A 22,925-nucleotide genomic window follows, 5' to 3' on the forward strand; every position below is an offset into this window, starting at 1 on the left:
AACAAAGTCGCTTTCTTATGTAACTTCTACTGTTGTCTCCTTCAATAGGGCAATACTTAGATTGCTGTTTTGAACTCTGATATATAAAGAAATGAAATGATGAAAAAATTTAAACCTATAGTATTTTTCCTTTTTTGCAACTACTCACAATATCTTCCATTGTTATTGCGAGGGTCTTAAGATTAATAAGGGTTTGCACTACTTCTTTATTAACCTTTATATCATTTCTTTATTCTAATTTCTAAACATGTAATTCTAGAGACATTTTAAATGTTGACCTTTTAAATGTGGTTTATGACCTCCACCTATTTAGATGTTCTTTCTGAACATTTGCTTTTTATTGTATTGTATTGTATTGTTTTGAGGAAGTATTTTGCATTTGAGGAATGGAAAAAAATTTCTACTTCAACGTCATTAAACCTGGGTGTTATTTTCCAGAACCAAAATGAACATTATAAAAGACTTCATTATAGGTCTTTATTGACTTCATGTCAATATTTGGGTTATCATAAGGAACAAGGATCTGATGTATTTTTAGTAAAAAATGATATGTGATAAAAAGGTGTCTTCTGAGAAGATTATAATGGGGCTTTTCCACAGAACTACTCACCCAAGCATTTCCTTGTAGCAAAAGTTCAGTGAGTTCAGCATGTGAGTAAATCATTTCATTTTCCTTTAGCAAACCTATCAGCTACCTTATCTCTAGATATAAGTTAAGTCAGAAATAAGATGTTACATAACATGTACCATTCTGACCACTTAAATAATAATTTAATAAATAAATTTAAAAATTTTAATAATAGTAATAATAATAATAATAATAATAATAATAATAATAATAATAAAACGGTGTGTGGTTTTGTTGGTTTAGTGTTTTTTGCTGTGACTGATTTGAGTGCAAATGGCTTTTCTAAGTAAAGTGTAGGATCTGAAGCAAACAGGCAAGGAAAGCAAAGACTGGTTGGGGGGACTCACCCAAGGACCTTTGTTCTCCCCAGAAACACAAAGGTGTTTCAGGTGGTTCACCACCCTTCACACATTCCATAGAACCCAGCTTTAACAGACTACATAAGGCTACTTTACATCTCTTGTAAGGACAATTACTTTTAAAATGATGCACCATAGTTTGAAAACTGGTTGCCTCTTTTAATGTCATTCTGTATATGTATCATGCTTATAGCCACCAGGTCACTATGATGCTTTTGATCATTTAACAGGTATCATAGTGTTTGTGAGTGTATCAATAACAGCAAGTATGTTGTGTTTGGTATGTGTTTGATCACTATTGAATTTCCTAAGGGTTGGTATAATGTGAAGTTGAGTACAATGTATAACATGCATGTTACCAAAATTCCTGGCTAAAGTTCTAACTTAACCTTGTTCAAAGTTTGCAAAGCACATAACTAAGAGACCAGAATGTTAATTAGTGTCAGAGGTGGAGAATACAGTTTACACCCTGCCCCAAGATCCTACTGATTGGAGTAAGCACTTTGGGGTCAGCCCAACTGGAAAGGGTTAAAACCCCCTGACACAAAGGAAACTCTGAATCTCATCCAACACATCTTTGCAAGAGTCTCATCCAACACATCTTCAGGGAGTCTCTACCAACATCTTCAAGGAGTTGTATTCAACTAACAGCTCATGTGAGTCTCCATCCACATCTGAAGGAAGTCTCATCAACCAAGAGCTTTAGAAGTTCATCATGAGGAGATCACGCTTGCTCTGAGACTTGTCCTTGCAAAGCCTCCAACTCTCGCCTTCACACTGCTGTGAACCATTCATCAAAGTTTTGCAACCCGCCTACGAGACTCCGCCGGGTTCGCGCCTCACTCTGTTTATCTTCCTCATTGGTCTTTTGAGATGCTACATAAGGCCAACCAGACCACCGACCAGTTGACATTGCTGGAAACTCCTTCTGACCAACAATGCAACGATGGAATCCTAAAGCCCTTATAAACGAACCGAATGTTAAATTAAACTGATAAGTTGATGGTTCGTACAGGTCATGGTCTGAGAACTGCTAGAAACTCAGAATTTCATTCTCTCTCTTTTCAAAGCCATTTTCACCCCCGTTTACATGTGTGTGTGTGTGTGCGTGCATGTGTGTGTGTTTGTGTTAGATTAGTTTCTGTGTTTTAGAATAGTAATAAAGTCTCGTCTGATTTTTAAAGGCACGTGTCTTGTGTCTCTGTGATTCTAATTTACTGCCTTAAACTGCCGATCTTGTTACTGTGCTCTTAATATAGTGTTTCATTATTGCCGGTGGCCATGGAGGTAATATCCCATACACAATTAATAAATACGGGCACACAAAGTTCACCACCTTTCACACATTCCACAGAACCCAGCTTTAACAGACTACATAAGGCTACTTTACATCTCCTGTAAGAACAATGACTTTTAAGATGATGCGCCATAGTTTGAAAACTTGTTGCCTCTTTTAATATCATTCCATATATGTATCATGCTTATAGCCACCAGGTCACTATGATGCTTTTGATCATTTACAAGGTATCATAGTGTTTGTGAGTGTATCAATAACAGCTGGTATGTCTGGATATCTTCCTCATTGGTCTTTCGAGATGCTACATAAGGCCAACCAGACCACCGACCAATCAACATCGCCGGAAACTCCTTCCAACCAACAACGCAACGACGGAATCCTGGCAACACAAACGCAAGTATAGTACCTCCAGATTCTCGCTGAACTGGTGCATTTAATACAAGTTTAAAGCCCTTCTAAACGAACCGAATGTTAAATTAAACTGATAAGTTGGTGGTTCGTTCAGGTCATGGTCTGAGAACTGCTAGAAACTCAGAATTTCATTCACTCTTTTTTCAAAGCCAATTTCACCCCTGTTTACATGTGTGTGTGTGTGTTTGTGTTAGATTAGTTTCTGTGTTTTAGAATAGTAATAAAGTCTCGTCTGATTTTTAAAGGCAAGTGTCTTGTGTCTCTGTGCTTCTAATTTACTGCCTTAAACTGCCGATCTTGTTACTGTGCTCTTAATATAGTGTTTCATTATATTTAGGATAAATGGTCTCAAGGCCTGCGGCCATGAAGGTAATATCCCATACACAATTAATAAATACACTCATTTCAACTTATCCCTGGACGAATAGTTGATCAGCTATTAAAATATTACGTTTATAAATTTCCCCTTCTGAGCTGATCTGCTAATCTCCTACATATTTTGGTGGAGAATACATCAGCTTAACCTAAACACCTAATTTCCTTACAAAGGAATAAAACACAATGAGACATACTGTTATAGAAAAACAATATATGACAGGATGGTGTGAAGTGGTCTGGCGTGAAGCAGAAAGCTGTTATCACCACAAAGTGGATTATTTTCCCACAATATCATGTGTCAAAGTGTTTGTTTCCTCTTATACCACAGCAATTTGCCAACAATTACCATTTAATTTTTTTTAGTTAACAACTCATCATTCTTTTTACCATTTATAATTACTTTCAATGTTATGGAACATGTGTGAGACAAGTTAGTATCTGCTATCATTTATATTACAGCAGTTATAAATGATTGTTCCCTTACCAGTTTTTTTTAGTGTTGAAGTTAATAAAAAAAAATGCAACTTGTCTTGCTACTGAGAAACTGGAAACTGTCCTGACAACTCTCCAGTGGCTGAAAACTTTTACACACAGATTTCCGTAAATATTAAATAAATGTATTCGAACAGAAAACCTAATCATATCAATATCTTTTTTTTAAAATAACATTTTTTTAATCCGTTTATCATTAACCTTAGAAGAGCTGTTGTCATGATGAGATATTACTTTAGAAAAAATAATGCATTAGAACCAGTGCATTGATATAAACTGAATTAAAGCCAGCACTATTGTCTGAGCTGCGCTGTTTCAGAAAATTAATCAACACCTTCTGACCAATCAGATTTGAGAATACAACAATGCTATGGTATAAATAATTATTATGAACACCAAGGCATATGCTGTACTGAATGTGTAGTTAATTATTATGGTCTTTCAGCCTGAAAGGATTAAGAGCAACTCAAAAAAATTGTGCTAAAGTCATTTTACTATTGCGCAAAAACTAGTTTTTGTCTTTTTTCTAGCCTGATTTCAAACAGATTTACACAATAGTATTTGTGTTTTATCAGATTTTAAGAGAAGGAAGTTCCTATTCATTTTATTTTGCTTATCTGTATTACTGAATCTCACCAAGCTGGCATGTATGTATAATACTGAAGATTTTCTACAATTTAACTGGGTTTTGATAACTGTAATCACTGTTTGGCATAATCACTCTTGTGTTCTCTTCACGTCTTAGCAATACATAATGACCATCCTTAAATACATCTATGTTTTGTACATGTAGATAATAAGATAACGAGAGAATTGTTAATCGTTTATTTTTGCAAAAAGCAGTTGACGTCAAATGATATTTTACCACTTTTGTAATTGGTTTTATTCTCATGTCAAAATGACACAAACATAGCCTTTGTAACAGGCAAATGTTAGGTACATTTCAATGACAAGAAACTTTGTTTGAAAATGAATAAATCATTGTATTCAATCTGTATTCATAAATCAATCTGTATTCATACTGACTTAATATTTCACTGTGGTTTTGTTTAAAAAATAATTAGATGATAACAGTAATGTGCACTGAAAGAAACTGACTCACTAAAGGCAAAAGTATGAGGAAACATTCCGCTCGGAAAAAGGGTTAAGCTATAAGGACATGTTTGTTTTTGGCGTAAGACATAGATAGTATTGTTCTTTGTGTGAGCAAGCTTGGATGGTATGTTCTTTCCCTTGTACTGCTATGATTTTTCATTCAGATAGCATTTACTGTATATGTGGCTTATATTTGCGACAGCATTTTCCAAAAAGTCTGGGGTTTCTATTTCATTCTGTTTTGTGCCTAGTTTAGAAACCATGGTATCTGTGTACTTTGGTTTAAAAAAAATTAAGACATAAAGACCCAAAGAAATGACCCAAAAGTAAAACCAGGCCTAGACCCACTTAAAACCTGGCCTATATGCTGCATAGAGGCTTGTGGCATTACACTGGCTACTGTTAATCTGGGTCACAGACACTGGTTAATTTTATTATCACTATCTCCTTATTTCACACACAAATAGACATAGTCATCAGAATACAGAGGAAAGTCTACCAGATCCAGGTCCTTACATCCTTGCTTTAGCTTGTCTTGACCAGTTTATATTGGTCCATATCCTGACAATATCAGATTTGTTTGTTTTTTAAAAATAACTATATATACCACTTCTAAAATTTGCATCTGCAGTTTCTGATCACAAAAGTGAAAAAATATTGTTTCTCATGTGTTTAGAAATAAAATCAAATGATCATTAATTTTTTATTTGTATATTTGTTTACATACTTTTAGCCAAGTAGAATCTAAGATGTAGTCAGAGGACAAATTAATTGTTTGCTGCCATTATAGTCTCCTTATGATTAGAGGTGTGTTATGATAATAGAACTTTATTGTGTTTATTAGTTGACTAACTTGGCTGGTATAACCTGGTTTTAAATGTGTGCAGTACAGAAAAACACCAAACACACACCTTCAGCTGATGCATCCCTAGCTGCCTATGATTAGCAAGCTAGCTAAAACAAGGTGGCAGTAAAGACACAAAACAGTGAATGAAACACACAGTAAAGGCACATAGTAGCCTTGACTGCCTCACTCTCACCCAACATTATTTGTTGAAGTGCATAAAGTACAGAAAAACACATGAAAAAACAAACAAACAAACAAACAAAAAAAAAAACAGAGAATAAAAAGACACACGTCAGCAGGTAAAATTCACAAACCAAGTACAAGTAGAAGTCTCTGACAATTTGCTATCACTCAAAATCACATTTTAATTGCAACAAGTACAGGAAAACACCTTGCAGCTTAAAGCAAAAAAGCTTCCCTATAAAGTTTTTTTTTTTTTTTTATTTTTTTTTATTAAACAATCTGGGAACTTCTGACAAAGTTAACATAGATTTGATCCATTGGCTGCAGTCCGAGAAGGGACTAGTTAAAGAATGAGACTTATGAAATCTCGGTCAAAAGCTTATGCCGAAGAGTGTTCATTTGATTACAATTTGATGACAACTAGTTTGGAACTGCACATGAGGTTAAAAAAGTTTAATGTACCTTTAATATTCAACTGGAAATTGGAAATAAAATCAATATTTTAGTGATATTCTCTAACTGTATTGTGTATCATTTGCAGGAAGATTGGATCATTGCAGTTTCAATATAATCTGAAAATAATATTTAATTAGTTTGAAAAAAATAAACACATCTAACATTTTTCCACCTACCTAGACAAATGTTCAACAGAAAACCATAAGCATAAAATGTCCAAATATTATGGCTAATAATACATGCACACCACCTCTGTTGATTCAGCTGTTAAAACATTGAGAGGCTTGATGGGTAGGGAATGGTATTTGTGTGTGTGTGTGTCTGTGTGTGTGTGTGTGTGTGTGTGTGTCTGTGGGGATGTTTTTATATCTTAGTGGGGACGATATTTCCACACAAGGATAGGAATATTTGACAGTTTTGACCTTTTGAGGACATTTGGCTGGTACCAAATGAAGGAAACTGCTTTATTTATTTATTTATTTATTTATTTATTTATTTATTAACGGTAGCTTTTATTTAAAAAACTAAACTTATGCTTGGGATTGGGTTTCGGTTGTAGCACATTGTTAATTAGTTGCATTAATAATTATGTCAGTGGAACATCCTCAGAAGGAAAGTAAGACAAACGTGTGTGTGTGCGTGTGTGTGTGTGTGTGTGTGCATTTGTGTATATGTCAAGAGGGTGTCACCTCTCTTCATTTCCACAAACTCTCCCTCAGACACCACAGGACAGAACATTACGGAAGGAACGAGGAATGTTTTGATATTTGTGTTTCCTTTCCAAAACACAGCTCCTCTTCCCATGCCCTCAGTAGTGCCACATGTCTCTATTGACTTCCTGAAGCTGTTGAGGTAAATCAGTGACACAGATTGACCATCACAGAACATTTCCTTCTCTCGTCTTTGCTCACTGCTCTAACCTTGTATTCTGTGGGAAAATATATGTAGTGTCTTAAAAAACAAATATGGCTTTAGAAACCAAATCTTTAACACATAGGGTTAGTACTATGCCATATAAAATATTTATTATACTGCATAGACATCATCGTAGTCTGAGTATACCATGTTAATATATTATATAATATACAATATGTTACTATATGAATAGATTCAGATAAAATGTGGCTAAGTTAATTGCACATTATGTGATAGAATGTTTGTGTCTGTTGTTGTGATGTCATTGCGGGAGAACAGATAAGATTTTATAAGAATTTCATTGCATTATTGTACTGTGTACTTGTGCACATGACAGAAACTAGGAATTCAATTTTGTAAAATGTTATATATGTTTTTTTTCTTTCTTCAATCCATTATAAAGTTTTTACTAGGGGCTTTTATGGGGCATAAAATAATATTGTTTTTTTTAATGTTTATGTTTATATTTTTAATGATATATTCACAATAAAATATTTTACTATATATAATTTTTTTATCATATAAAACTAATTATCACATAGCTCAGTAATGGAATGTAATGAACAACAGAGATGGATTTAAATATTTTGTTTTATTTGTATGTATTGTTGTCATATTGCAAACAAATAAAATAATATGACAAGAAATGTATACAAGGGATAAAGAGAGAGAGAGCTCCCAAACAGAGTTGTATGTATTACAGTTTACAAATATAGTTATCTACAATTTATTTCCCTTCCCAGTAAATTACAGTACTGTATGTCTCAGGGGTACTGTTTTTCAGTTTCAGAGAAACAGCTGCAGTCAGCTACACTGTCATTGTCTAGTATAGTACTTTTCATAGACAACAAGTTAAAAGAGAAAACAAATAAGTTCTGCAAATAAACCTTATTTAGACAAATAAGGTACAAATTGTCATACATTTTCCTTCTAAATAAGTGTCCTTCATTAGAAAATACAGTAATTGCTTGAAGTTAACACAAATAAGCTGTTTACTGCAGCTGAGCTAGCAGTGGGTTGCAGTCAGACAGAAACTCCAACCTCTCCACAGCTTCTATGATGCCATCTACCCTCTCAGGTTGCAGCACTACACTGGCATTGTTGCGGAACTTGTTGCGCAAGCTCTCATCACTCAGTGGCTTCCTCCAGTGGCCATAGAAGGTGTCACAATGGCCTTGTAGCACAATACCACTCACCAAAGTGACCTGCACCTCACCATACATGCAGTTAAAGTTGGCTGGATTGTCCTGGGGGTGCTCTACTCGGACACGGGAGAGCAGGGCATGAAGCTCTGGCCTCAGTAGTGCTTCAGGCTGGAAGGAGTGCACTGTTACCTGGCCATCCAGCAGGGCGGTGCAAGCATTGAACTGGAAGGAATGACGTGCCTGGTGCTCTGACTCTGGAAAGGGCCGATCAATATACTTAGAGCGTGGCACCCGTAGCAGGATTTCCTGCACTGAGCTTGGGGAGATGATTCCTCCAGAAAGACTCAGCAAAGCCTTGTGGACATGGGCAGCAGCATCAGCCACCCAGTGCATGCCCAAGTGGGCTGGGAACCGCTTGAAGGCAATGTCTTGCGTCTCCAGAAGAAATGTGTGTTCTGCCTCTTGAGGGGACACCATTGGATTTGGGGTGTAGTCTTCATAAAAAGCACTGAAGCCAGCTACCCCAGGCACTGCATCCAGGACCAGGGGACTTGCCTCCAGCCCACGAGAGGCCAGCAGGGCGGCTTCAAGGCCCAGACGAGAGGCATTGCCAATGTGCAGAGGCTTGGACTGAGTGGCAGCATTAGCCATTGGGGCCCCTGCTAAAGAGGCAGCGATGGCCAAAGCATGGCTGCTCTGAGAATGGTTGAGGGAAAGGAGCCGGGCACAGGCAGCAGCACTGCCCAGTGTTCCTACGACACTAGGGGGGTGGAACCTTGGAAAGGAAGTCAAAAAGGATATCAAATTCATGCTTTTAGATGCATTTATTTTTCAAAAATATCCTGAAAAGTGGGGGACAAATACAAAATTCTAGACCACATTTATGGCTAAAAATCAAAGACCAACATTGGCTCATTTTTGCATACTCATATGAATTCACACAACTCAAAATGTATAAAATGTTACATTTAAGGGCAAGGTTAGCGTTCATTTTCTTAAAGAAATTCACCCACATCTTCCTCGTTCATTTGAATCAATACAAATTTCTTATGAGATTAGGTTGGTAAAATTTTTTTTACCAACCTAATCTCATAAGGATAATCTGTAGCCATTTTGAAAACAAAGACCGTACTTTTTTTAAATTAATTTTTATGATGCTAGCATTTTATGTAATAACAGTCTTATGAGCTATTAACCACAGGTGTCCATAAACATCATTGAAAAGGCACAAGTGTTTCTGTTTAAAGAACATTTAAGGGAAATAACAAATTATTCGTCATTTCATTCCATTCTGGGAATAAAAACATAAGTAACAGGGCAATACAGACACCATAAACAGAAGTGGTTTGTATGAACACCTGTCTGAATGAGTTCATCGTAACCTCCTCTGACTGTAAATCCAGTTGGTGCAACCTCTCCCTTCTCTGTAAAGGCTTGGAGAATACTCACGTTGTTTACCACAGTGGCAGTTCTGTTGAAGCTGCCCTCAAAATATTACTGCATTTAGTACTACTATTACTCATTTTGGGACTATATTAGAACACTGAGGTATCCTGTTATGATGGTTGCTCACCCTTGTTTTATGGTGTTTTATAGAGAACTGTGTGTGCTATAGAAGCAATGCTCACCTCTTGGGAATATTGTGAGCCTCATTGGAGAATTTCATCAGGCGACCTTGGACCTCAATGCCAATGTTGAAGGCCGTCAGGAGGTCCAGACCACTTGGCTTGCTGTTTTTGGGCAACATGTCACAAATGGCAAGGAGAGCAGGAAGCACTGCACCAGAGGGATGAGTTGCAGGGTGCCAGGTATCATCAAAGTCCATGGAATGAACCTGAGGAAGAGCAGCTAATCAACAATGGCTGGTGCATTGCTTTAATTAAATGGTGCCTAGTGGGTACATTTTGTTTTATCCTTGGCAATGCAAGCTGTGTGTTAGACAGGTCAAGATGTAGCTCTTAGCTGTCTACCCTAGTCTAACAATAACACATCAGTGGATTAACACTTGACCACAGGAAAATATGAGTAAGGCTTAATAACAATTCCATGGCCTATCTGGCTTTGAAATGGCAAATGCAAAACCCAGATGGGTGCCTCTAATATCCTGATGTAATCTAGTAGTGATGTTATTGAGTAGAGAGTCTTCACTTTTATTCTTTACTGTCTGAGTGTGGTAATAGTGAAAATGAAAGCGACATAAAACACTGTGATTCATTGTTTCTCATATTCTGGAGTTCATCATCACAAATCATTTATTTCTGATAAAAGGAAACTACTCCATTGGAAATGACAGTCATTGTTTGTAAGATGTAATTTATGACACACAGTATGAATAGGAATACTTACTGCTACTCCATTGGCTAAGGCAGCCAGAGTTGGAGAAAGTTTGGTCCCACTGCGCCCGTAGACAAAGCTGATGTCATCGGGAGCATACATGTGCTTTGGGAGAAAAGGGAAAAGACGGATCACTTGACTGCTTGCTGCTACACACATTGGACTGGGCCAAAATAGTCTGTGGACAGACTTTGTGTAAGCATTGAATACAGCACTGCTTCTGTACAAATGGTGGCTTGGGGCTAAGCAAAAGCTTAAGAGTCTAGACAAAGCACATACATATTAAAGCCAAATGGGGTGGAGGGAGTAAAATAGAGTATAAAGTTCAGGCCATCGTTAAAGGGTCAGCATTTGGTGATAACTCTGTGCTGATTGGTGATGGTTAAAATTGTTCTGTTCGAAAATGTTCTACATTCTCCTTATACTGAGAAGTGTACCAGACCATTTCTTTAAACCTACTTTTGCGATAGTGCATACTAGTGCGATAGTGTGATGTTTCGCTGTTTCAATCTAGCATATGCTATGCCAGACAAATAAAGTATATATTTATACTAATTTTTACTCATTTATACATTTATACTCAACATGCTGCTGTTTTTTGTGCCATTACCTGGCAATGCTGGAGTACCAGTTCAAACACTTCAGTGGTGCTACCCAGCAGCCCTACACCAATGCTGTCCAGCACCATGCGTTTGCTTCTCTGGAGTACAACTGGTGACAGATGCCTTGGTTGCACACTCTGGATGAATCGGCCAAAGCTACTGGTTACAGACTCCTCAGGGGCAGGCCGTTCCATGACTGAAAACACAGGTGGAAGAATGGAATGGATGAGACAAGTCTGCTCTCATTGCTGTTTTACCAACCAAGTGATCTGATAAATATGTTTTGGTACAACCAGTTACTTTAAATCGTAGTGCAACCTGACCAATATAAAAATGTATGCAATGACTAGTAGAGCTGGCTCACCATTTAGTGCAGATTTATGGAGTCTTCTGACTGCAGACAGGGTGGACACTGGTCTGATCGATCTCTAGATAATGCAAGAAATCAGTGACATAGAACATAGGTGTATTAACATTAACACAAGGCATGTGCCATGTTCTTTTCTCCATTAAGCATAACTGGTTCAGTAAAGCTGACTCACCTCAAAGTCATTTGCTCATTCTAAATAGTCCAGCTAATGAAGTTTTATTAGATTATTTTTAATCTAATTCGATTACTAGATAGTCAAAAAATCATCTAATAATGCATACCTTTTATTCTCCAATAAAATATATATATTTGTTTGGCAAGAGATGATGAAAGTGTTATTATATAAATCATGAGTAAATGATGTTGTTGACTATACAAGTTGTCACATAAAAATGAAAGCAAAAAAAAGCAGAAATTAGTGTACTACAGAATATTTTTGGCAATGAGACCAATTGATATACATGTGTATATATCTATATATACATACATATATATATATATATATATATATATATATATATATATATATATATATATATATATATATATAAAACAGGCACTTTTGCACCGCAACTTTGTTATCCATTAACACTGACATCCTGAAAAAGCACAAAGTCAAATTACCTGTATTTTGAGAAGCATATTGTGTCTCTGTGTGGTTGAAATTATTTCTGGGGACGTCTGAAGTAGATCTTCCTCTGTCTCTGCGCAGGACGTAAGGTAGTCTTGGTAGGTGATGCCCAGGTGAGTCTTCCTGTTCTCTTTATATAGCATGATACTCTCAAGGAAAACATGAGCGGAACTTCCAAAACCTTTTTTTGGCAACATGGGTGGGATTTCTCATGATCTGAGCAGGAACCTTATTGTCTTGGCATTTGACCAATGATGTAATCCTTCAAGATGAGGCAAGAGATTGGTTCAGAGCCTTGAAACTCCTCCTACTCCACACAAAGATGTTTCTTATAAACAAAAAGCATCCTTCCACTGCCATCTAATAGTGCCGATACTACAGGCCTTCAGCAGGTAAGTGAAGTTTTGGTCTGCTTTGTATGATTTCATAATGTATCTCATTAGACATCAGTGTAGTAGAGCATGTCTTGATCAATTATCTTCAATATTATCTCTTAACTTTTAAGAAAATTAAAAGAAAAACTTTTAAGTCTTACCAAGAGGCCCACTTGGGTCTGCATTGATCTCCATCATGCACTGGTACTGAGCCAACCTGGGTGAATTTGTGGAGCTTGAGCTCTTCATCAGACCTGTAAGAGTGTCAGTCTGTAGAGAAGAAATCAAAGTTAGAAAAGAAGCAGTGTTATCCTCTGCCTCTATGTGGAGCTCCAGGGTCAGTATCAGTATCACTATCTCTGCTCTGCCTGAGAGCTGCCACTGGTTTCTCGCGACTGGCTCCTGAACAGAGCACCAGAGTAAGCTTAGAGCAGAGGCGGGATATGAAATGAAATAGATCTGTAGATAGCCTATGACTGACTGTCTGTTTTACATGCTCCGGGTGGAGCACGGGTGCGGAGAGTTAGAGACAGAAAGGGTTAGGGTTATGCATTTTGGAGGAAAGAAAACCTATCCTGGCCAAATGGTTTAGTTATATTTCACTAACCTTATGGACTCACATTGTTAATTACAATATGTGTATGTGATCAATAATAAATCTACCACATATAGGCATATGGCATATAGCCACAGACATATAGTCACATATAAAAGTATATGATATGTGATTTAACCATTTGATTATGTGCAGAACCTGTATATTACATTTGCTTACTATACATTGATGTATAGAATACTTCAATAATTTAATAATAGATTTGATAAATAAATAACCAGTTGATATAAATGTTAAATTACCTAATATTACCTGAATCAAAATAAATGAGTATTGATAGGGATATGCAATGTCTTACTGAAATACTTGAAATCTGACCCTATCCTTATCATCTAAAGTTAACAGATCTAATGGCATCAGCGAGCGGGTTTCCTGCCAGCTTCTACAGTGAGCCTGGTGTTCTTGGCTTTTTGGCCAATGGCATAAGCGCATTCTTAGTACTTCTGCAGAACTTCCATGGGGCCAGAACTGGCATTCCTGCATTTGGAGTGGAGAACATCCTTGCAGGTCTTGTTGTTTTCAATTCCAGCCATTCAGTAGTTTTATGACTTAAACACTGTCATCCTAACATAATAGTTTAATGATTTGAAATGGCTTACTAAATGAAATGATTACTAAATGAAATTGTAAACGTCTAAACGTCATGTAAAAAATATGTAAATAAAATACACATTAATTATGCTAATTATGGTATCATTCAAATTTATCTATTGTGCTATGAGAAATATAAATAGTAGGTGTCACATGTCTACAACAACTTCATAATAAAAAATGATCACAAAAACCTTTCCATACACCTAAAATAGCTGATATCCCTCTGTTTTCATTTTGCACATCTGTTTAGGTGTTCATCTGATTCTAATTGGTGGAGTGTGCCAAATGATTGCTGGTTTGTTGTCCTTCCGTAAATATGATCATCTTAGTGGCACTTCTTTCATTGGCTATGCAGCACTTTGGGGAAGTTATGGTGCAACAAGAATATTTCTAGGAGCAAATCAGCACAATATAAACAGCACCATGATAAACAGTACACTGGGGAACCTGTACTTAAATGCTTCTTCTCTCAATGAGACCTTAATTCCTACATACCTCAGTGAGTCGGCCATAGCTGGGCTGGTGCCCTACTGCTTGCTCTCCTTACTGTTGGCATTCTGCTCAGCCACAGTTAACTACATTATGCCCTTTGTGTTTGGGTCCATCACTCTCACACTGGTTTTTGAAGCTGTGGGACTAGTGGCAGGCTGGGCTCTTGTGGTATCAGGAGTGCTAGAGCTTCTCATCTTGCTCTTCGCAATATATGGCTCAGCAGCACTGCTCATCAAAGGAGTGGCCCAACGCTATGTACTGAAGGGTTTTGGTAACCCTCTCTTTAATGTGCTGCTTCTTGGGACAACCAGTGCCAGCAACTCCAAGAGTTTAGGCCAGGAGAAAAAGAAGAACACCAAATATGCTGAACCCATGGCCTTAGGCTTCTTCTCTGATACAGTATCACCATTCATATTTGCCTTCTATGCCTTTGGGTACTTCCCATCAATCACATTATCTGCAATCTGGATATCCATCAACTCTGCTGCCCAGCTCCTCTCCAGTTATTATGCTTATTTGCGCCAAGATTGCTACCATGCCACCAAATTTGGTCTGCACTGCACCTTCTGGCTTGTGAAGACCTGGGAAGAGTATGTGATATCTGTGTTGACTGGAAGGAGTGAAGCAGCTACTGCAAGGCAAGCTATGGTGGGTAACTGGTTTTTCCTAGCAGCAGCTCTGGTCCTCTGTGTCACCAGTCTGAACATGGACATGCTGGAGTTGGTCCACAATGGTGTCTTCTTCCTGCTGACTATCTCAACAATCTCCCAGATTCCTCTTGATGGGTACTACATCTTTTATGGAGTGGCTTGCTCCATCTTCACGGCTGTCTCATTATATGGCACCTTTGCACGTCTCATTAACACCATTGCTGAGAAGTCACTAATTCCAGTTGGACCCCAGCCTGTCTCAACTGACAGACTGCAGAGTGGCCTTGGTTGTCTAAGGAAGTCTCAAAAGGAGCAGCATCAAGGAAAGGGTACCCAACTGCCTGATGCTCTGTTTTACCTCACCAATGGAGTGGCAGCTCTCTCAGCCATTCAGAATGGCCAGCCCCGTCTGAGTTTTCTGGACATGACAGTACCCTGGGTGCTCATCCCAGGGGCCATCATCCAGGGTTATGTCAGCAGATTACAAGTTCAAGGAGGACAAAGGTTTGGATCTGTTATCCCATCCTTCTATTTGGCTATTTGGGCCACCTGGACCTGGTTCAGACTTGCAGGTATGTTAATGTTATATTGTAAATGTTGAACTCTTTTTAGAATCAGAATACAGAAAAAAAGGATCACATTTGTGATAACATTTGATAAGATTTACATATAATGTTAAATAAAATTGAATAGTCTAATAATCGTAATGATATAATATTGGATTGTTTCCCTACAGGACATCAGCTGCAGTTTTCAACAGCATCAGCAAATGGATTTGCAGCAGGAGCAATAGCATTCTTGGTGATTAATGCTTTCCTTATACTAGTTGGTGAGTATTAGTACTGATTTTAATTTGGGGCATTCTTAATGAGTAATTTGGCCATTCCTAATGGGTATTTACACAAGCTACTTTTGATTTCATCCCATTTTTTTGTCATTTGCAGCTGCTTATGGCAATCTTGTTTTGCTGGCATTAACTATTATCATGGAGGTCATTGTGGTGTGCCTTCTTCTGTCCACTCTTGATAGTCTGCCATACCAATTGGAAGGTAAAGTTTCTTTCAAATCATACAAACTATCTCTGAGATCCATCAACTTTCAAATATGACTAAATATCCCATTATTATTTTTAAATATTCTTTTTCAGTTGCTATGCTTTCAATATTTGCCATAATTTGCTTATATGGGACTCTGGCATCACTTGTTAACTGCATATTCTCCAAGACCCTAATACCAGTTGGACCTGCACTCATAAAGGTATTTTTAACTTTCAACAGTATAGAACATAGAAGTTATTACAAGTATTTAAATGGATTATTTAATCTTGTTCTTTCTTCCTAGAATAATAATAAGAAGAAAAAAGATGCTGCTAAAGCTCCATGTCCAATTCCATCCTCTCGTGGTACCAGTGGGCTCCTACAGATTGCCAAATTGCTGGAAAACAATGGAGTATGTGGTATTCCGACAGATACCGTCTATGCTCTGGCTGCTTCTTGCAAGAATCCAAGTGCAATAGAAAAAATCTACAATATCAAAGTGAGTACTGATGGATTCTTAATTTATATGATGTGCTGAAATATTTGAGAAAAATGAATATTGCACTTCATTGCCTTAAACTACATTCCACAGGATCGTCCTGCAGAGAAGCCCATCTGTATCTGCATCTCTAGTTTGGAGCAGCTTGTTGCAACCAAACCACCATTTAGTCCTTTGCTCTGGGAGTTCATGAGAAATGTCTATCCAGGAGGCATCAGCTGTATTGTACCAAAAGGAGACTGGCTCCTCAAACTTGGTAAGAGAGCAGCATTGGAATATGTTATCAAATTTTTTTGTTTTTATCTTGGGTAATTTGTGGGAAATTATTGTTCCTCAAGGTGTGGGGGCTGCGTATGATCGTGTGGGGACCAAGGAAAACATAATGATCCGTGTCCCTGACCACACAGTCACTGCACACCTGTGTGACATCACTGGGCCTTTGGCTATCACATCCGCAAACCCTAGTGGTGAACCCGACAGCACACATCATGACATGGTTATTAAGTAAGATGCATTTTCATGACTGTTTTTTTAAGCAATAAAATTGCAATATACACAAAGGTTTGTTTAAATATCAATCATCAAATTCACATTAACCCTGTTTGTACCCAAATCTGATACCTCTTGCTTGTTGATTCATTCATTTAATACATAGTGTGGAGCCTCTAATAGATGGTTTCCTTGCTAACTTTGTTATTATTTGGAAATTGGAGTTCACTTATATAACACAGTGACACTGAAGTGACCCTTACTGTTTCCTGTAAAAAGGAAACCATTGTGAAAGCAAATGTTTTTGGCAGTAACTGATGGAATTGATATCAAGGCATAACACAGCACTTTTAATTGTCTGACAGCCGCCTTGGACACAAGATCCAAGGAGTACTTTGTGATGGGCATTCCAATGAGCTTGTAGGGTCAACAGTGGTCAGCTGCATGAAAATTGATGAAGGTAATCTGAAGCTGAATTTACCATTTGCCAAAGATATTTGTGTTTTCCTTTTCAGTGTGCTTACTAGTACAATTTGGTTTTCAGGTACCATAACTTTTCTGCGTGAAGGTTGTGTCCCTGCAGCAAAGGTGCAACAGATTTTTGAGAAGGTGAAGAACAGCATGTTATAAGAAATGAAGCTACAGCATCAAAACATACAAAAAAATTAATTAAACGACATTGTAAAAAAATTGGAAAAAGGCAAAAAATAAAGCCTTTTTTGTTTTTTACATTGTGAGATAAACATGCCCAAGAATTCTGGTTGAACTGTATATGTATCTATATATCTATTACTGATTGCTTTATTTTATTTAAAAAATTTTTTTTTTAATGTGAAAATGTAAATATGTTATAACAGTATTGTTTTTCTGCTATATATAGCATCATTGTATATAAATATAAATGAAGGACCATTGATATCATTTATAAACATTGACAATAAATTATATGCTGGCATGTATTTAAATATATCTTCATTGTGTTTTTGTGACCTGGAGTGTGAGAAATATAAATAAAGAATTATTATTATAATTATTATTATTATTGTTATTATTATTATTAGTAGTAGTAGCAGTAGTAGTATTAGTAGTAGTAGTACTGTATTTTATTAAAACCATGGAATACAAAAGAGCATTTAAGGTATAATTCATACACAAAGCAAAAAAAAAAAAAAAAAAAAAAAAAAAAGCAAAAAAAAAAAAAGGAAAAATGAAAAATAATTAAAAACAAATAATAATTAACAAAAAAGCTTACATACACTGTCTTATCAAGCAATAACAACACCTAGCTTTCTAATATTCCTGACTAATTGCCAGTCACACTGCCACTAGCCAAAGTACACTATATGGCCAAATGTATGTGGATACCTAACCATCACACCCATATGTGCTTGCTGAACTTCCATTTCAAAACCATGAACAGTAATATAGAGTTTGGGGAAGGAACACATATGGGTGTGATGCTCAGGTGTCCACAACCTTTTGGCCATATAGTGTATATTAAAAAAAGCAAATGTGCATACTAAGTGTGATTTAATTCATAAACCACTGAACAGGTTGGTGTTTTTGTTATTTAGTTTACCCTCTGTGGCTCTCTTGTAAAAGGTAGAGTCAGTCTGTAGGTGAAAATACTGAGATATTCAATAATCATGTGCAGTGACAGCTGGTTGTGGTATTAGATGGGAGTAGATTGACAATTAAAATATTTGCGTGGATCATTATATCACAAGGTCTTGATGGCATAAAAAGAATGATGTGGGACAAACTATTACACACCCACACCCACCCACCCACCCACACACACAGGTAGGTCAAGGTAATTAAGATAATGAACATAATTGAAAAAATTAAGTATGAACTATTAGTTCCCCAGAAACATAAATCAGCTATACAATCACAATAGAGTGTTAATAGAGCCATTTTGTAAATTATCGGAAAGTATGATGAAGAAAATATGCTTCTGTTACCTTTCGGTTAGTAAGAAGGCCATTCTTAGTCTTATCTTGTATATTTGTATATTCCACTCTCACGATACTTAAGCTATTGAAAATATTATTTCCAGTGTTACCCCTAAAAGATTGCAGACTGTATCTATTATTATACAACAGCTTGGAGTTTCCAGCTGCGTGAAACTCATTGCATAGACACACCCTGCAAAGTGCACTGTAGTCTCTGAAAAGCAAAGACCTGAATTCCACAAAAATATGACTGAAAACACGCTGTAGATCCTATTACCTAAAAAGGAAATTTAATTCTCCATGTGGGCAAGTCTTTTGCAATTATTTCAAAGGCAGCAGCTAATCATAACAATCACACTGTGGAATACTGGTTTCACAATGCTGTCTTTCCAACAATATCTAGTGAATAGCATCTTTACAGGAAGTCTGTGACACTGTAGCACACACAGCCACTGAGACCCGAATGTGAACAAGGAAGTATTGGCAGCTATGAGAGACATCAGCACACAGTCTGAGAATTCAAATGACTGGCTAAAGCTGGATGGGCAGAGGAATGAGCTTTCTTCTTTCCATCAACTGCACTGTGGCTAGGTGACAAGGGTGGATATGCAATTCTGAGAAGCTGCATTTCCTTTTCCTTTAATCTCAATTGGCTATCTAGGTACTATAAAAAGTACTATGCGGTCTGTGACTCAGTGTTTAAAACTTGACTGCGCTTCCTTTTCACCCATGAGTTGGTGTTAATGTCCAATCCCTCTGGATAAGGAAACAAAACACTAATGTAACTAAGGAAACGAAACAAAAAATAATTGTTAAACTTGACTCACCATTACTTTTTATAGACAATGAGTTCATTTAAGTGTCTATTGCAGTACCTAAGGAAACATTCTTAGCTAATTAATAACTACAAATAGATGATGTTAAATCACCCATAACATTATAAAATGCCAATAGTAGTACCTTATCACTGTGGGCTCTCAGGGGACATTCCTGAAACTGAAAACTGTTACTTATTATTATATAATCATTAAGTCTATTGACATTGGTCACTGGTCTTGAAAATGACATGGGGGAAAAAGGAAATAAAATGGCAAATGGTATGGCTCAGTGTTACAATACAAATCACAATAGAAAACAATACTAAACTTCATTTAAGACAATCATTTGTAACCTGCAAAACGTATTCAAGTATGTGTCAGCCATTAAGATTTATGTAATAGGTCTGTGATTTCATTTGCATACAATAATCTTTTGTTACGTTAGTTACCTTAGGGGAATGGAGCTAGATTATCTGGTTTACTGCAGGTTGATGGTAAATGTAGATAGGTGAGACAGATAGACAGTTACTGGTAGAAAGATAGATGACAAATTGAGTGATACAAGTACAAAGTCAGATGGAGTGAGAGAGTGACATAAGTAAATATATAGAGAGCAAGTGTTATTAGTAGAAAGACAGAAGGAGGGTGAGAGTGATATAGGTAGATCGATAGAAAGAATTATGGAGAGAGAATGTGTTTGTGCTACTGGTAGAGTGATAGAGAGATAGATGAAGTGAGAGTCTCTGTTACAGGTACATTGACAAAATGAGAGGGAGAGAAGGGGGCTTCAGGCCCTGCACACACAGGTGTGTGTGAGTTTTGACAGAAGGAGTTTGAAATCTTGAACATTCTGAGCCAGGCTCTGAACATTCCGTCAATGTAAGTGTATGGGAGTTTTTGGGATTTTTGACTGACCACTACGGGAAAACTGTAAGTCCATGTAGCTTCAAAGGTTTAGGAGTTATAACAGTCCAAATTTTTCAGTGGAAGTCATTGGGAATTTTGGCCAATTTGAGCTTCCGTAATGGGAAAACCATAATTCCGATCAATTAGAAAAGTCATAGACACTATGACTCCGCCAGGATAAGGCCAGATTTGTGACGAGTTTGATGCATGTTGCTTGAACGGTCTGGGAGGAGTAGAATTTAGAATAATCAGAATAATAATAAGCTTAAAGAGCAGAAGAGAATGCTGGCTTTGTCAATCCAGCATAATTATGACGAGTGACTCTACAAGTGTCTCAAGTCTTGTGTCACCTTGGTATTTTTCATTTGGGGCAATTTCTGGGGAACGTGAGGTTCATAGGCGTAGGCCTATGACTGACAGTGGAGGAAGTGATACTAAAATTTAAGACAATACCTACTCTAGGTATGTATCTTAGAAATGTGAGCCAGAAGCCAAAGTGCTGCATTAAAATCTGTACCTCAGTAAATGTCAAAAGAAAATGTGAAAACAACAGAAACTTAGAATAAACAACGATCTTTGTTCACTATGTATCTTAATATGTTCCAAACATATTACACACATAATACATAAATCATTTAATAAAATTTAATTAGTCTTTACATTGTCAGAGAATATTGAAAGAACAGTTTTCACTTGCCAATGCAGTTCTACATACCTAATAAGCTAAAAAATCACTATAATAATAAACTCCCTGTGAGTGTTGGTTGGAGCTGGGTTAATAATCCACTTTTAATTGTGCAGGTAAAACTTGACGACCATGCTTTAATTAATTTATTATAATTAAATAAAAATAATTTTAAAGAATAAATAAATAATAATTCCCTTAATTACATAATTGTCTTATTATTCATAGATTTAATTGATTTTTTTGTTGTCATTTGAGAACTACTGATGTTTCTACAACTTTTATTCGTAATTGTAGCTGATTCACACTCTGTTTTAACTGAGTAGCTTGGATGAATATAAGACTTAATTAAGAAATCCAATAAATAGGATTTGGCTATCAAGATGAATTATTCAAAGAGCCTTGCTTAGATATGGCATAAAATTATATTTGATGGCTGCTTTAGTAAACATATCTAACATATGGACAGAAATGAGAATTTTGGGGAATTTTATGTTATAATTAGAGATGAGAGTTCATAGTGTCATCCCACACTACCACACCTTGGCTTTTAATCAACTGATGTCACTAGTTTCGTATGTTTCATGTTTACTGATAGCAAGGAGAGGTGATTACGCAGAAGGAAAGTCCAGCATTATGAATGTCACTCATACTCACTTGTAATATATTTCCAGCATGGGTTCCAGCATCAGTGAGAGGAGTGTTCTTTCATGGAACATGTGACCTTTCATGGAGAATTATTATTATTATTATTATTATTATTATTATTATTATTATTATTATTATTATTTTACCATTAATTAAACATCAGTTATTCATGTACACATAGCTGATATAAAGCAGTTTGTCAGTGTTATCAATGTAATGTTAATTCGATTTAATTTTATTATATAGTGCTTTAACAATAGCTATTGTCACAAATCCACTTTACAGAAATCCAGATGTAGATTTTGATCCCTAATGACCACCCCATAGGTTACAGTGGCAAGGAAAAACTCCCTGAGATGACATGAGGAAGAAAAGGAATGAGCAAAGAGAAACCCAAATCAAAAGGGAATCCTGGTTTACACTGAATAATGGAATTATAAATCATTCCAGAATACAGAAGTAAAGGCAAAAGGTCCATGTTCAAAGGATGTCCAGTATGAGCTTATTGTGAACAAGCATGCTGGGATAAGCGCAGGACACTCTTTATGATTACAGCAGCAGTTTTTAGGTGGTATAGTATCCAGGGGAGATTATCCACTAAAGCAGGGTCTAACTTGTGTAGAAACAGCTTTTCTGAAGTGCAGATCTTTAGAGTATCCATGTAGGACCATCCACAGCAGCAAAAAGTGAGTCACAAGTACAGAAAGCCTCAAGCAGTTTTACAGCATCATGATGAACTACATGATAGTGTTTTGGGAGACTCCATATTTTACCTTTACCAAATATCTTTTTCAAGATCTTTTGTTATGGATATGTCCATGTGAACTATACACACCTTCACATACTGTAAAAATAATATTGTGTCCTTAGTATTACAGTATATGGTTCCGTCTGGTATAATATTACCGACCTGAGCTAGCTACATGCAATGCGCTTAATAAACTGAAGTTTCCCGTGTAACTGGGACTGAAGATCAGCTAGCAGACTTGTTTGTGCGGTTTCACAGAAACATGTATTGT

The 22,925-nt window shown here is 36.7% G+C and overlaps 2 protein-coding genes across 2 annotated transcripts; one reads left to right on the forward strand and one right to left on the reverse strand.

Annotated features, from left to right (window-relative positions):
• Window positions 1-7,634: 7,634 nt before the first annotated feature.
• irg1l (immunoresponsive gene 1, like) lies at window positions 7,635-12,419 on the reverse strand. Its single transcript, XM_053235217.1, has 6 exons — window positions 12,137-12,419; window positions 11,507-11,570; window positions 11,151-11,338; window positions 10,553-10,645; window positions 9,835-10,040; window positions 7,635-8,981 (listed from the first exon to the last, which is right to left on the reverse strand). Exons 1-6 carry the CDS (start codon window positions 12,338-12,340, stop codon window positions 8,054-8,056), a joined length of 1,683 nt encoding a protein of 560 aa, XP_053091192.1. The 5' UTR covers window positions 12,341-12,419; the 3' UTR covers window positions 7,635-8,053.
• Window positions 12,420-12,517: 98 nt separating this feature from the next.
• Window positions 12,518-17,897, forward strand: si:ch211-153b23.3 (uncharacterized). The gene is made up of 11 exons (XM_026940356.3): window positions 12,518-12,535; window positions 13,472-13,640; window positions 13,978-15,441; window positions 15,606-15,698; window positions 15,814-15,918; window positions 16,017-16,126; window positions 16,211-16,405; window positions 16,499-16,661; window positions 16,744-16,909; window positions 17,260-17,354; window positions 17,439-17,897. The coding sequence occupies exons 2-11, from the start codon at window positions 13,484-13,486 to the stop codon at window positions 17,522-17,524; spliced, it is 2,634 nt and encodes an 877-aa protein (XP_026796157.1). The 5' UTR covers window positions 12,518-12,535; window positions 13,472-13,483; the 3' UTR covers window positions 17,525-17,897.
• The last annotated feature ends 5,028 nt before the right edge of the window (window positions 17,898-22,925 follow it).

Source organism: Pangasianodon hypophthalmus, chromosome 7 (assembly GCF_027358585.1).
Source record: "Pangasianodon hypophthalmus isolate fPanHyp1 chromosome 7, fPanHyp1.pri, whole genome shotgun sequence".
Lineage (NCBI taxonomy): Eukaryota > Metazoa > Chordata > Actinopteri > Siluriformes > Pangasiidae > Pangasianodon > Pangasianodon hypophthalmus.